The sequence below is a fragment of the Triturus cristatus genome, chromosome 7 (genome assembly GCF_964204655.1).
Source record: "Triturus cristatus chromosome 7, aTriCri1.1, whole genome shotgun sequence".
In the NCBI taxonomy this organism is placed as follows: domain Eukaryota; kingdom Metazoa; phylum Chordata; class Amphibia; order Caudata; family Salamandridae; genus Triturus; species Triturus cristatus.
In genome coordinates, this window is record NC_140590.1 from 1,073,898,548 (window position 1) to 1,073,912,606 (window position 14,059).

Below are 14,059 nucleotides of genomic sequence, written 5' to 3' on the forward strand. Positions count from 1 at the left end.
CCCCGGATCTATTAACCCAGAACCATGGAGAAATCAGACACCCAGATCCTCAAACACTGAACCTAGCGATCTGGCTCCTGAGGTCTTAGAGTTCGGATACCTCAATCTCCCTCCAGACTGTATGAATATCATAAAGGAAGCCAGACGGCCTACTACTAGAGCATGTTATGCCGCAAAATGGAAACGATTTGCCATCTACTGCGCTAACAATAACATACATCCATTGGATGCTTCCATCCAAAACATCATTTGCTATCTACTACACTTGCAAAGATGCAATCTAGCGTATTCCTCTATACGTTTACACCTAGCAGCCTTGGCAGCCTACTTGCAAAATAGGCAACACCTGTCCCTGTTTAAGGTACCAGCCATCAAAGCGTTTATGGAAGGTCTCAAAAGAATTCTTCCTCCAAGATTGCCACCTTCCCCAGTGTGGAATCTCAATGTGGTTCTAACAAGACTTATGGGTCCCCCATTTGAACCTATGCACAAATGTGAATTACAATTCCTAACATGGAAGGTAGCTTTCCTTATCGCAATCACTTCCCTACGAAGAGTAAGTGAAATACAAGCCCTTACACTAGAGGAACCTTTCTTACAACTACACCGTAACAATGTGGTTCTTAGGACAAACCCTAAATTTCTTCCAAAAGTGATTTCCCCTTTCCACCTTAACCAATCAGTAGAGCTACCAGTCTTTTTCCCAAACCCAGACTCCGTAGCTGAAAGGGCCCTACATACCTTAGATGTCAAAAGAGCCTTGCTTTATTACATCGACCGGACAAAACCTTTTCGAAAGACAAAACAACTCTTTGTTGCTTTCGCACCACCACATAAAGGCAATCCCATCTCCAAATCCGGTATAGCCCAGTGGATAGTTAAATGCATCCAAATATGCTACCAAAAGGCTAAACGTACACTTACAGTTCCCCCTAGGGCGCACTCCACGCGTAAAATAGGGGCTTCTATGGCCTTCTTAGGTAACATTCCCTTAGAAGACATTTGCAAGGCAGCCACTTGGTCTACCACGCATACCTTCACTAAACACTACTGTGTTGACGTGCAGGCCAAACAACAGGTCTCAGTGGGCCAGGCTGTCCTAAAAACTTTATTTCAAACTGCTGCAACAGATACAGGCGACCACCGCTAAGGGGAAGCACTGCTGTATAATCTATCCTCAGTGTGTGATCTGCAGCTCATATGCCTCGAAAGGAATATGCTACTTACCAGTATGCATCTGTTCTTGGCATGTAGAGCTGCAGAGTCACACACGCCCGCCCGCCTCCCCGGGACCTGTATCTGTTCCAGCATCTGTCTTACTTAGACATTTCACATGGACATCCTTTCTTTCATTCCTATACACTCCATCTTTTCCCATCATGGCGAAAAAACAATCTGACGATGGAGTGGATGCCCATGGGCACTGTTGTCCAGGGGAGGAGTCACCAACCTCGTGACCAAAGGCTTCTTCCGAAGACGACAACAACCTGCAATCATCCGAGCCCAACACCAGATGGCGATCTTATCCTCAGTGTGTGACTCTGCAGCTCTACATGCCAAGAACAGATGCATACTGGTAAGTAGCATATTCCTTTTTATGCTGTTCGTCGAGAGCAATTTTTTTAGCGTTGGCCTAGTGGTGCACAAACACTGAATTGATGAAACATTAATGGAGTGAAATATTTCTCAAGCGTTATCTCAGTCCACTTCCTATTTCCCTCGGTGCTGCCCACTGTAGCTGGCCCTTTTGTGCTAAAGGCGTGCTTGCTGCCTAAATATGCCCCTGCAATGCACAAAATCCACATGCTGTTGCTGCATGAGGCTGGACTTGGCCTGGCTCCTCAACCCCAGCATTTAAATACACCAACCCCTGGATCTCCTCTTTACTATATCGCAGGCGTGGGCCAGATCCAGAAAGTGCTATCCTCCAGCTGTGGCCAGCCCAACACGGCACCCTTTGAATAGGAGCCAATATTACCATTGTCACTCTGTGCTCCTAGATCTGACAGGCATGCCAATGCATGTCCTACTTCCTGCATGTCACCCAGAAAGCAGAACCCACCATCTTACATTTTGTCCTTTCTGTAAGACCGCAACCCTTATAGCCCTCCATTGCATATTGTCTTGATGTAGACCCAATCCAACACTGCATACCTCCCCTCCCCCCCCCACTGAAATTGATGCAGCCCACAACCGCATTTTGCTCTCCGCAAATGGACACGGTCTGCATGCATCGTAGTGATGGTGGACCATGTGGGTTCTGTAGTAGGGGATCTCTGTGTATAGTCATAATCTAGTGAATAGTCCCGCCCATGTGCGTGGACCCCGGAGCAATACAAATAATCTCTTAAGTTGTCAAGCCATGCAGACCTGCATCTACACTTAAGAGAGAATTTCAAAGACAGATAATGCAGCCTATATCCACAGGCTACACTGTCCAGTACTTCAACTAGAAAATTCCACCAACATCCACCAACAGCACTGCCTGCCCAGCTTTTTCCACAGAGAAAAACCTGCCTCTACCAGCAAAAGCCTCTGGAATGATGGAGAGGGAGGAATGGACAGACAAGCCCCATAGGCTGCCATTATGTGGCTCAGAACAGGATACTGTGCCTTTAAGAATACTTTCCAGAACTTTTCCAGTATCCCAGAATGCACAGCAGGTCCCTTTTACTTTCAGTTCTTTTTTCCGGCTCCTGCTAGCAGGACCCTGGAGCATTGAGCTCTCCCTTTTCAAGGGTTTATTTGGATTTGTTCACTTTTCAAGTGCTTATTGTGTGTGCCTTCCTTCTTGTGTGTGCTCTGTGTTGTTCAACATGCCTGGCCTGTTTGACAAGTGCCCAGAGTGCGAGAGGATGAAGGCCAAGTCGGACCCACACAGGGTGTGCATCGTCTGCCTTCCCCAGTCCCATGTTCCACAGGAGTGTGACATTTGCCAATCTTTCTCAGCCAGGACCTTGAGAGAAAGGATGAAGATCAGGCTCCAAGGCCTGGAGGACAGAAGGCTGAAGGCACAAGGTGGGTCAGGACATGCTGAGGCCCCTGGGGGGCTCCCCAGGGGCAGGAAGCCCAGCAAGCGTCCCCATTCTCCGTCGACGTCGAGGGGGATGGCTGCAGTCTGTTCACCGTCTCCCCAGGGCTCTGGGGAGAAACGGCGTCGACGCTCGCCGTCGAGGGAGCTGAGCAGCCCGCTGTCGACGACATCAGCATGTTCGTCGACGCCGGCGACGTCTCCGTCGAGTCATCGGCGTCGAGACCAGCCCCGGCGTAGGCGCTCGCCGTTGAGGCGGGATCGCCGCTCGCCTTCGACGAAGAGGAGGCGTTCGCCGTCGAGGAGGCGTTCGCCGTCGAGGAGGCGTTCACCATCGAGGAGGTGTTCGCCGTCGAGGAGGCGTTCGCCGACACCGAGGCAGCGCAGGAGGAGTCCTGACGCCGGGAGTCACTCGGGGTCGCAAGGGAAGAGGACGGAGTCACCGGGCTCGGTGTACTCGGTGTTGTATACGCCTCCTCCTCCTCCTCCTCCTCCCATCCCGCCTCACACACCGTCGGGCCCACCTGCGGCCCCACCACGGTCGGTGTCGTTGTCGAGGTATCCGATGCCGCTGAAGAGGACTCCGAGGCCGCGGCACCAGGTTACGCCACTGTCGCCTGCGCCTGTGAAGCCGGCTGGGCGGCCGAAGACAGACAGATCGCGCTCCCGCTCCGGACGGAGAGGAAGGTCACGGAGCCGTGGACTGTCATCGTCGACATCTCGGCGACGCCGCAGGAGGCGCAGAGCCAGATCCCGCACCCGATCGTCTATCAGGGACTACTTTCCGACGCTGTCGGACTCACCAGTGACGGGTGTATCGCCGGTCGACGATGTAGTCTCCTTCCAGGAGGTGCTACTGAGGGGTGCGGCCAAGCTAGGGATCACGGTGACGGTGCCAACACCTACGACGTCCGTGATCTTCGAGACGCTGCACAAGAAGCACCTGTTTCGCCCCCTGCTGCCTCTAGTACCGGGATTGGTGGAGCCCGCTAGGGAGTTGTTCCTCACTCCGGCGGTGACTAAACCAGCCCCCTCAAGGCTCCTGAAGAAGTATCGGGTGCCGGACTCGGACCCGACCTTTCTGAGGATGGACCCAAAACCGGACTCGGTCATTGTGACGGCGGCTAGGAAACAGCATGCCTCCACTCCTTCCTCGACTGTGCCGCCTGATAAGGATAGCCGTTGGCTGGACTCGGCGGGCAGAAAGGTCTGTGGGACGGCTTCTACCACCATGAAGGCGGCGAGTGCCGGGGCGCTGTTGGGGCGCTACGACCGTGCCCTATGGGAGTCTCTCCAGCAGTACACGGAGCTGCTGCCTCGCAATTTTCTGGAGACTTTGCGTGAGGGGATGCTGGTGTCGAATCAGATCATCAGCGCGGCGGCGGATGTGTCTCTGTTGGCGGCACATGGATATTGTCATGGCATCAACCAACGGCGTCACGCTTGGCTCTGCCTTACCTCACTCAAACCGGAGGCACAACATAGAGTGGCCAACCTACCCTTCTCGGGGGAAACCCTGTTCGGCCAGCATGCGGACGACGAAATGGCCCGCATGAAGATGGAGGCAGAGACCCTGATGGCTGTCGGGTTAGAGAGGCCTGAGAAGAAAAAGCGCCCATTCCAGAGACGGTCCGGGGCGGCAGGCAGAGGGCGTGGGCAGGCAACCACAGCAGCAGCAGTTCCGGAAACCCTTCCAGAAGCGCCAGAAGGGTAGAGGAGGCCAGCAGTCCGCTACAGCGACCAAGGGCCCGGCTGGGTCTCGGCCCTGAGCGGTTACTTCCCCTTCAACCGTTACCCACTCCAGTGGGGGGAAGCATTCAATTTTTTCTGGCAGAGTGGAGAAAAATTACTCGGGACAAGTGGGTGCTGAATATTGTTTGCAATGGATACAGTCTTCGGTTCATCAGCCCGCCTCCAGCGATTCCGCCGGTAAGCTCACGGTATCAACTGCGAGAGCTCCAGGCGGAGGCAGACATCCTGTTGCGGAAAAAGGCGGTGGAAGACGTACCTCTGTCTCAAAGGGGAAGAGGTCTGTACTCTCGTTTCTTCCTGGTTCGCAAGAAGGACAAGAACGAGTTCAGGCCCATTCTGGGTTTGCGGCAAGCAAACAAATGGATTCGCAGAGAGAAATTCCGCATGCTGTCGTTGCACCAGATTTACTCTCAGCTGCAACGAGGGGACTGGCTATGCGCCATAGACCTGCAGGATGCATACTTCCATGTGCTCATTGCACAGAAGCACAGGAAGTTCCTGCGATTCCAAGTCGGCACCAATCATTATCAATACACAGTACTGCCGTTCGGGCTAAAGTCTGCGCCCAGGACCTTCTCGAAGTGCATGGCAGTGGTAGCTGCACACCTGCGGAGGAACAAGGTGTTTGTCTACCCGTACCTGGACGATTGGTTGATCAAGGCCTCCTCCTTCTCAGAAGCACAAGCACACTTCCAAAAGACGTGCGTTCTCTTGCGCAAGCTGGGGTTGCACGTCAACATGTCCAAGTCTGTCCCGACTCCGGTCCAGTGCATACAGTACTTGGGGGGCCTCCATCAATACGCTGTCAGCAAGCGTGTCTCCTTCGGAGGAGAGACGGTTATCACTCCTTCGGAAGGCTCAGGCTCTTATGACCTCTCCATCGACGACAGTAAGGGAGGTGTCTTCACTGCTGGGATCGATGGCCTCATGTATCTTCCTCACGCCTCATGCACGGCTGCACATGAGACCACTGCAGGAGTGCTTGGAGGATCAGTGGAATCAGAGGACAGGTTCTTGGGACGACAAGATACGGCTGCCTCTGCATGCTCTTCAGTCGCTGAAGTGGTGGTGTTCGGCAGACAATCTCCTCAGGGGGGTTCCCTTCCACAAGGACATTCCCACGCAGAATATCGTGACGGATGCGTCTCTCCACGGCTGGGGAGCGCATTCCGGAGACTTACAGATACAAGGAAAGTGGTCCCAGTTGAAGTCGACGTACCACATCAATTTCCTGGAACTCAGAGCCGTTTACTTGGCATTGAAGGCCTTCCATCCGTCCTTTCAGACCAACTCGCTGCTTGTGCAGAAGGACAATACAACCACGATGTATTACCTCAACAAGCAGGGGGGGTCGAGATCACGCACGCTGTCTCAGGAGGCGCAGTCGATCTGGCACTGGCTTCTGGCCCGAGGACTAACGATTACGGCCACGCATCTGCCAGGTGTGCAGAATGTTCAGGCGGACGCACTGAGCAGACTGATTCAGGAAAACAACGAATTGGTCATAAACGACAAGGTACTAAGGGACGTCTTCGCAAGGTGGGGGACTCCAGACGTAGATGTGTTCGCCACCGCCGAAAACACCAAATGCCGAGACTTCGCATCCAGGTACTACCAGCGGGGGACGCTGGGGAATGCGCTATGGATCGACTGGTCGAACAGCTTTCTGTACGCTTTTCCACCCATTCCCCTGATTCAGGCGGTGCTCATCAAGCTGTCCCGGTCCGGGGCGAGGATGATCCTGATTGCCCCGGAATGGCCCAGACAGTGGTGGTTCACGGACCTGCTTCACCGGTCTCTCCTTCCTCACATACGGCTGCCGTGCAGGCCGGACCTTCTCACGAAGTTCGGGGGGCAGTTGGTGCACCCCAACCTCTCGTCTTTGAGTTTGGCGGCATGGCTCCTGAGATAGTGCAATATGGCCATTTGAATCTACCAGCAGATTGTATGGATATACTGAAGGAGGCTAAGCGACATTCCACTAGAACGTCCTATGCTTACAAGTGGAAGAGGTTCTGCATCTGGTGCAAGTCCAAGCAGTTTGACCCGACGACATGTAAGGAAGATGTCATCCTTCCGTACCTTTTGCATTTGGCGCAGTCTGGCCTTAATTTCCATTCCATTAAGGTCCATCTCGCTGCTTTGACTGCTTACAGGAAATGCCCTTCACAGACTTCCTTCTTTCAGATCCCTGTGATCAAGGATTTTTTGGAAGGCTTGAAGAAAGTGTTTCCTCCTGTCAGACTTCCCTTGCCTTCATGGGAATTGAATGTGGTGCTGTCCAGATTGATGAAGGAGCCTTTTGAACCTATTCACAAGGCTTCGTTGCAGCACCTGTCTTGGAAGGCGGCGTTCCTAGTGGCCATTACGTCGGCCCGCAGGGTGAGTGAACTTCAGGCGTTGTGTTGCCAGGAACCTTATACGGTATTTCATGCTGCCAAGGTTGTTATGCGTACTCACCCTAAGTTTCTTCCTAAGGTTATATCTGATTTTCATGTCAACCAGACCATAACTTTACCTACGTTTTTTCAGAATCCCTCTTCTCCAGCGGAAAGGTCTCTACATTCCCTGGACGTTAGGAGGGTGTTGAAGTTTTATCTTGATAAGACCAAAGATATTTGTAGTCAGACCAGTTGTTTATCAATTATGGATCAGTCGGGACCGGTCTTGCTACCTCCAAACAGTCCATCTCTCGGTGGATTGTGTCCTGTATACAATTGTGTTACCAAAAGGCTAATAAGACCTTGGGGGGTAAACCTAAGGCTCATTCCACCAGGGGCAAAGCTGCCACGACTGCTTTGCTGCGTAATGTTCCGATTGCAGAAATCTGCAAGGCGGCCACTTTGAGGTCGGTCCATACCTTTGCTGCACATTGCTGTCTGGACGCGGATGCCAGGGCAGCTGCTCAGGTTGGGCAGGCTTCGCTGCGAAATTTGTTCGCACAGTAGTGGTATTATTTTGTAGTCTTCTCCACCGCCGTTTTGGTGTGGGGATGGGCTTGCCATTCTATTCACTAGATTATGACTATACACAGAGATCCCCTACTACAGAAGGAGTAGTTTCTTTTCTGTAACTCCCGTTCTGTAGTAGGGGTATCTCTGTTATAGTCATAAGCGCCCGCCCTCCTCCCCGGTGGAGAGATAAATGTTAATATAAGGAATGCTACAGGTCTGGCGTGCTACGCCTTCAAAAAGAATTGAAAGTAAAAGGGACCTGCTGTGCATTCTGGGATACTGGAAAAGTTCTGGAAAGTTTTCTTAAAGGCACAGTGTCCTGTTCTGAGCCACATAATGGCAGCCTATGGGGCTTGTCTGTCCATTCCTCCCTCTCTATCATTCCAGAGGCTTTTGCTGGTAGAGGCAGGTTTTTCTCTGTGGAAAAAGCTGGGCAGGCAGTGCTGCTGGTGGATGTTGGTGGAATTTTCTAGTTGAAGTACTGGACAGTGTAGCCTGTGGATATAGGCTGCATTATCTGTCTTTGAAATTCTCTCTTAAGTGTAGATGCAGGTCTGCATGGCTTGACAACTTAAGAGATTATTTGTATTGCTCCGGGGTCCACGCACATGGGCGGGACTATTCACTAGATTATGACTATAACAGAGATACCCCTACTACAGAACTGGAGTTACAGAAAAGAAACTACTCCTTATGTTTTAAGGCTTTAAATTGTGCAATGGATGAGAGGCAGGTGAATGAGTGTTGTTGTGTTGGGGTGTTTGTGGTAGGTGTTGGCGAAGATAGAACATTTTGGATTAAAGTTGGTTTAGGATTTGTATTTGGGTAGCCATGAGGGTATGAGTGGGTGTTTGTTTCTATTTTGTGATGGAATGTAGTATGAAATTGTGTGTGGTTGTGTTGTGCTGGTCTGTGTTCTAGTTTGTTTTTGTGGTGTAGTGAGATTAGATATTGATTTAGTGAGTTTCTGTGAAGGATTTGAATGTAACGTACTGTTGGTGAGTGGAAGTTGAAAGTTAAAGGGGTGGTGATGTGCGTTGGAGGAGAGTGTATGTGGTGTGTGAGAGGGGATGGACAGGGATTATGAGTGTATACAATTTGGTCTCAGGAAGAGGTAATACATGTGGTGGAGTGTAAGGATTGTTTGGCTGTGTATTTTTGGTAAAAAGAGGAGGATGGTGTTGGTGGATTTTATGAGAGATAGTTGACTATAGGCTTGGTGGTGGTAGAAAGAGGTCTATTAGGAGTAAGTAGAGAGAAGAGCTGGTGTTTTGTATGAACAAGGAGTGTGTGTTTGAAGGGAGTAACGTTAATTTGTATAATTTGGGTTTGTGTAATGTTGGCGATGTGTGAATTTGCTAGTGGTATAGAATAGAGTGGTGGTCTGTCTGAGAGTGAAGCTGCTTTTGTGTAGCAGTAGGGGTATAAGGGTGTATAGATGTAGTTTGTGGGGTTTATTGTGATTTTTGGGACACTGAAATGTGGTTATACATTGTTTGTTTTAAATGAGCAGTGTGTTTTTGATGAGATTGTGTTTATATATTTGAGGATGTGGATGGCTGGTAAATTGAAAAAAGGGCCGCTTCTCTAGCCCTAGGTTCGAACAGGCAGCTACCCTAGTCCTCTCCACCCTTAGCCTCGACACCAGGATGAGACGCCATGAGCCCTAGGGTTAAATAGCCCCAGTGATCAGGGGACCTTTAGCCAGTCAGAGCCCTAGCCCAAACCTTAGAGCCAATGGGAGCCCTGACCCTGTTACCCAATCATAACCCAAGCCCTAGGTCCAATAGAAAGCATAGCTCTAGAAATCAATCAGAACACCAGTGCAACAGCCACAAAAAGTCTGTTTAAAGAGCATGTGACATTGAGCTTAAGAGGCTGATCAGATGGTGGTGGAGGGTTGAGGCCCAGCCAGCTGTCCTATGGGCCAACCAACAAAGCAGAAACTGGTGTGCAGGGGGGCCGGTAGCCTCTCCAGAGCATATAATCTCCCTGTCCAACACACCGGTCCAACACACACTACACAGCTTCTGCTCAAACCTGCAGGCAAAGACCAAATGCAAAACTACCAAACACTACCCTTCCGTGCACTCAAAAACCCTGCTTCTCCAGTCAAAAACAAGTGCCACATACCCTCCACTAACACAATTTCCAACCACAAAATAGGCCAAGCAGTCTCTCAAGCAGTCAGCCTAGGGCTCAGTAGTGCCCAGTCCCTCTAGATTCCAGGGAAGGTGAGGGCAGTGGGGCCAGCCCTCTAGTAGTCTCAGCACAGTCCAGGGAAAACAAGGAAAGAAACCCAAACACACCTGCAGTGAAATACAGCAGCTTCAAAGCAAAACTTGACTGCACAGTGTGTGTGCTCCCACCACCTCTGCCCCGAGCAGGCCCTCCGGGCCGTCCAGGTCCCACAGAAGCCAAGCCACAAACTAAAGCTGTCTGCCCTGAACCTCCCTCCGCAAACCCAGTAGTCTGAGCAGGTGTTATGGGTGGGCAGAGACCTGCTCAGGTGCCCTGTGGGCCAACAAGTAAAGCAGAAACTGGTTTGCACGGAGCTGCTCTTAAGCACACAATCTTCTTGGATGCTGACAGGGCTAATACACACTTTGCAGCTCTTATTCAAACCCGCAGGTAAGGTCCAAATGTAAAACTACCAAATACTGCTTTTAACCACTCAAGTTAAGCAGACTCCTAAACACTGAGCTTAGGAGTGTTTTTGCCTTTTTAGATTCTGTTGGGGTGGGGCAGGGGGTGGATTTGGGGGATTTGCCTTCTAGTAGCCTTAGCTGTTTAGGAAAACAAGGAAAGACATTTAGTCAAACCAGCAGTGAAAAATAGCTGTTTTAAAGTGACATTGCACTGCTCAGAGTGTGTGCTCTTACCACCTTTGCTTTAAGCTAGCTCTCTGGGCTGTTTGGGCCCCACTGAAGCTGGGGTAACAAAATGGAAGTGTCTGCCTTGAACTTCCCCCCACAAACTTAAGGGGCTGAACAGGTGTTAGGGGAGGGTAGAAGCCTTAATTCAAACCAGCCCTCCTCAATTCAAACAAACCCGCAGTGAAAAACAGCAGCTTCAAAGCCAAACTGCACTGCACAGAGTGTGCACCGCTACCCTGAGCCTGCTCCTTGGGCCGTCCAGGTCCCCCAGAAGCCGGGGCCACAAAACAGAGTTGTTCACATTTTTTCGCCCACCAAAGCACGCAGCATGAGGCAATACAGCGAGAGGTTGTCCTGATCACATGTTCAGTCTACAGAAAAGGAGTGCACTCCAGTGCCATTGTTGACGTGTCTGGGCTGTTAGCTCACTCCTTTATTTCCATACTTACATTTTTTTGCCATTTTTTGTGGATAGAACCTGTCTCCAAATAAATTGCGTGTTTGTAGATGCCAGACTTACTGGCTTTGTCACTGATTGTGCTTCATGCAGGTAGATGCCTGTCCCTGCTCATCTCTTTACTGTGCCTTTTTTTTCGTTGGTTCCTCTTATTCATTTTTTTCCGTTGGATTTTGCACCCTTCTATAGCTCTGTCTCATTCTGTCCTACCTATTCTCTACTTCCTATTTCCTCCATATGTTGTTGATGCCCGCTATTGGCATTGGAGTGCCTCAGATTCTCTCTCTTTTCTAGCCATTTCTCCTTCTCTTTTTGCTTCCTTGCTTTCAGTAGTCAGAAGTTAAGGCTTTAAATGAGTGGTTCTAATAGTAATTACAGTACTAGAAGATTTAAAATAGGGGGGAAAAAATCTACAAATCTGCTCCCCTCTTCCTTCCACTTTACTCCAGTGATATGTTAGTGTGTCACCTGTACTCCTAAAACCACATCAGGAAATTATTGGATACAAGTGTGGAATACAACTAAGAAAGGAAGCATGGATTACATCTAAGGGTGTGCAGAACTAAAATTCCACCCTCGGAGTTGAAAAATGTGCACCTCTTTGCATTGTAAAGTTTGTTAGCATGGGAGAAGTTTACTGGAAAAAAAAGTTTAGGAGAATTGGATTTGTGCTGATTCTGATGGTGAAACCGTTGTAGGAATGAAGTTAGATTGATCAGACAGAGCTTGGAGGGCCCGAGAAACAGGGATTGTGGTCAAGTGGAAAGAAGTTTACAGCAAGGGGCAAGAAGGGAAATGAGATGGCGGGGGATCAGTAAGTTGAAATGCAATTTTGGTGTGTTTGCTTCAGCAAAGATATCCCATCAGTGTGACCGATAGGCCAGGGTGGTGTCATTACAGAGATCTCTTAACTTTGCAAATTTTGTTCCCTCTAGGCGCTATATCACTTGCTGGAGCCCAGGGCAACAGGTGGGCCGTGGAAGGAGGAAATAAATTGATCTGTTCAGGACTTCTGAAGCAGACGAAAGCCAACGTGATCCAAGCCGAGGTGCTGGAGATTGCGCTGCAAGGCACAGGTATGCACTGGGGCTGGGCAGCGGAGATCCCTAAAAGCAGGAGGAGAGAGGGGGGAGCAGTGATCCAAGAGTGGGGTAGTACAGAAGATCATGGAACTATCGCTGCTCTTAAGTTACTGTTGAGCATGAAATAGTTGACGCAGGGACCTAGAGTAATTGATATAAAAGACAAGAAAGGGGGCATGGAAATGATTACAAGTACTAGAGCTACAATACTGGTTCTGAATTTCTGATTTATTTATATAGACTATTTTGATTTCGCGATTGGCGTACTTATTTCATGAGTTTCTGAAAAAGAAATCCTATTGAGAGGTTACATCAAAATGATACATATATTCTGAGTTCTGAGAAGTGATAAAACAGTGTATCCTGTTCTTCACCCTCTCTCGAAACCATGTAAAAAAAAACAGAGCAATGTAATTAGAATATTAACTAGTAAGGTTCTGTAATTTACAGTTGAGCATTTTCAACATCTCACACTGACTTTTGGGAAGTTGGATGAAGAAGTGTCTTCATAATACATGTAGTATTAGCACAACCCTGTGTTTCCTTTTCTGTCCGCTTTTGAAGGCTATTAAAAGAAGAAGTCCTCTGGTTTTTTTTTTTAAGAAAACTTTTATACACACCCGATCACACGAAACCACCTCATACACACAATAACCATTCATAAAGGTCACCACCCACCTGGTGGCTACAGTATCTTGGCACAAAAACTCATTAATAGTCAATAGTACATGTAATTTATAATTTTTTGTAGAAAGCGGGAAGAGATTCAGTTAAAAACATTTATATTCAAAGATAGTCATAGACCTAGTATTCCAGAATAAAAACAATTGATCACATAAGTAACCATTAAAATCAAATAATAAACAAAAAACGAGAGAAAACAAAGACAGTTGTCTTTGTCATTGGTGGCCACAGCCCAGACTTATAATCCTGTAAACCCGCCATGATATCTTGAAGACCATCTAGGGGAGTGTCCGTATAGCTGGGTTTGTGGCAAAAAAGGAGCGTCAACGCGTTTCATGATCATGTTGTTGTCAATAAAACCAATCCACGGGATTCTCGTGCGATGTTTCTAACTTCCTAGGTGTGCGCTTATGGGTAAGGATGGAATTAGTGGTTTTGCGATCACACCACTTATGGTTTTAGGATTCCATCCATCGATCCTTTATGTTCCAGGATCTTATTAAAATCACTGCCGACTCCCAGCATTTGCTGTAGGTTAAAACGTCGAGAAATATTATTCCTTTGAGAACTCTTGATCCTTAATTAGACTTCTCCCAACATTAATCGTCGCGAAGCATATTCAGTTTTAGCTCTGTGTTTTTTTAGATTTAGAACCGGCGGTCCCTCGATCCGCCCTGGTTTGTTTAGTGAGTTTTTGAAGGCTAGCTGAGAAACTTCATGCTGCCCGATTCTCCTAACCGTGACTGGCAGGTTGTTAGTTTTCAGGGTTGAATTTGTGAAAAGCTGCCTTTGAAAGGCCTGTAAAGATGGTACAGCAGTCACTTGGTAAGGGAGCTGGTGGACTAGGGGCTTATCTGCACGTTCAGCGCACTGTGGTTGAGACATTGTGATTGGTCATAGGCCGTAACCACTTACTGCGCCCAATATATTGGCACGTTAAGAGTGGGTTTTAGCAGGAACCTGGGTGATCATCTGAGGACCTCCCAAAGTGAAATGCGTCATGCATCCCATGCTGTGCTTTGATTGGTTAAAGTCTAGAGTAGAGAGATAGCTTACATTTCACCATGTGGCGACAGCCAGCCATATTGATGGGGAATTTAGTTGCCCATCGTCACAAGAATCCTGTCGACAATTTGTGATGACACTACAGACCCTACTACTGATAAAAAGATTTTCCAGAGATATCAGTTGTTCGTGTAAAGTGTGTTCACCCTCAGAACCAC

At 49.0% G+C, this 14,059-nt stretch overlaps 2 protein-coding genes across 3 annotated transcripts in view; both read left to right on the forward strand.

Annotated features, from left to right (window-relative positions):
• Positions 1–14,059, forward strand: part of PCYOX1L (prenylcysteine oxidase 1 like) — a 130,020-nt gene that overhangs the window by 88,013 nt on the left and 27,948 nt on the right. For both annotated transcript variants that reach the window (XM_085618169.1, XM_085618168.1), the window contains exon 5: positions 12,006–12,146. In XM_085618169.1, the coding sequence (XP_085474295.1) occupies positions 12,006–12,146 (141 nt within the window). The remainder of the gene's footprint in view (positions 1–12,005; positions 12,147–14,059) is intronic.
• Positions 1–14,059, forward strand: part of TIRAP (TIR domain containing adaptor protein) — an 85,931-nt gene that overhangs the window by 43,924 nt on the left and 27,948 nt on the right. Inside the window, exon 5 of the mRNA XM_085618170.1 lies at positions 12,006–12,146. The gene's annotated coding sequence lies outside the window, so the exon portion shown is untranslated. The remainder of the gene's footprint in view (positions 1–12,005; positions 12,147–14,059) is intronic.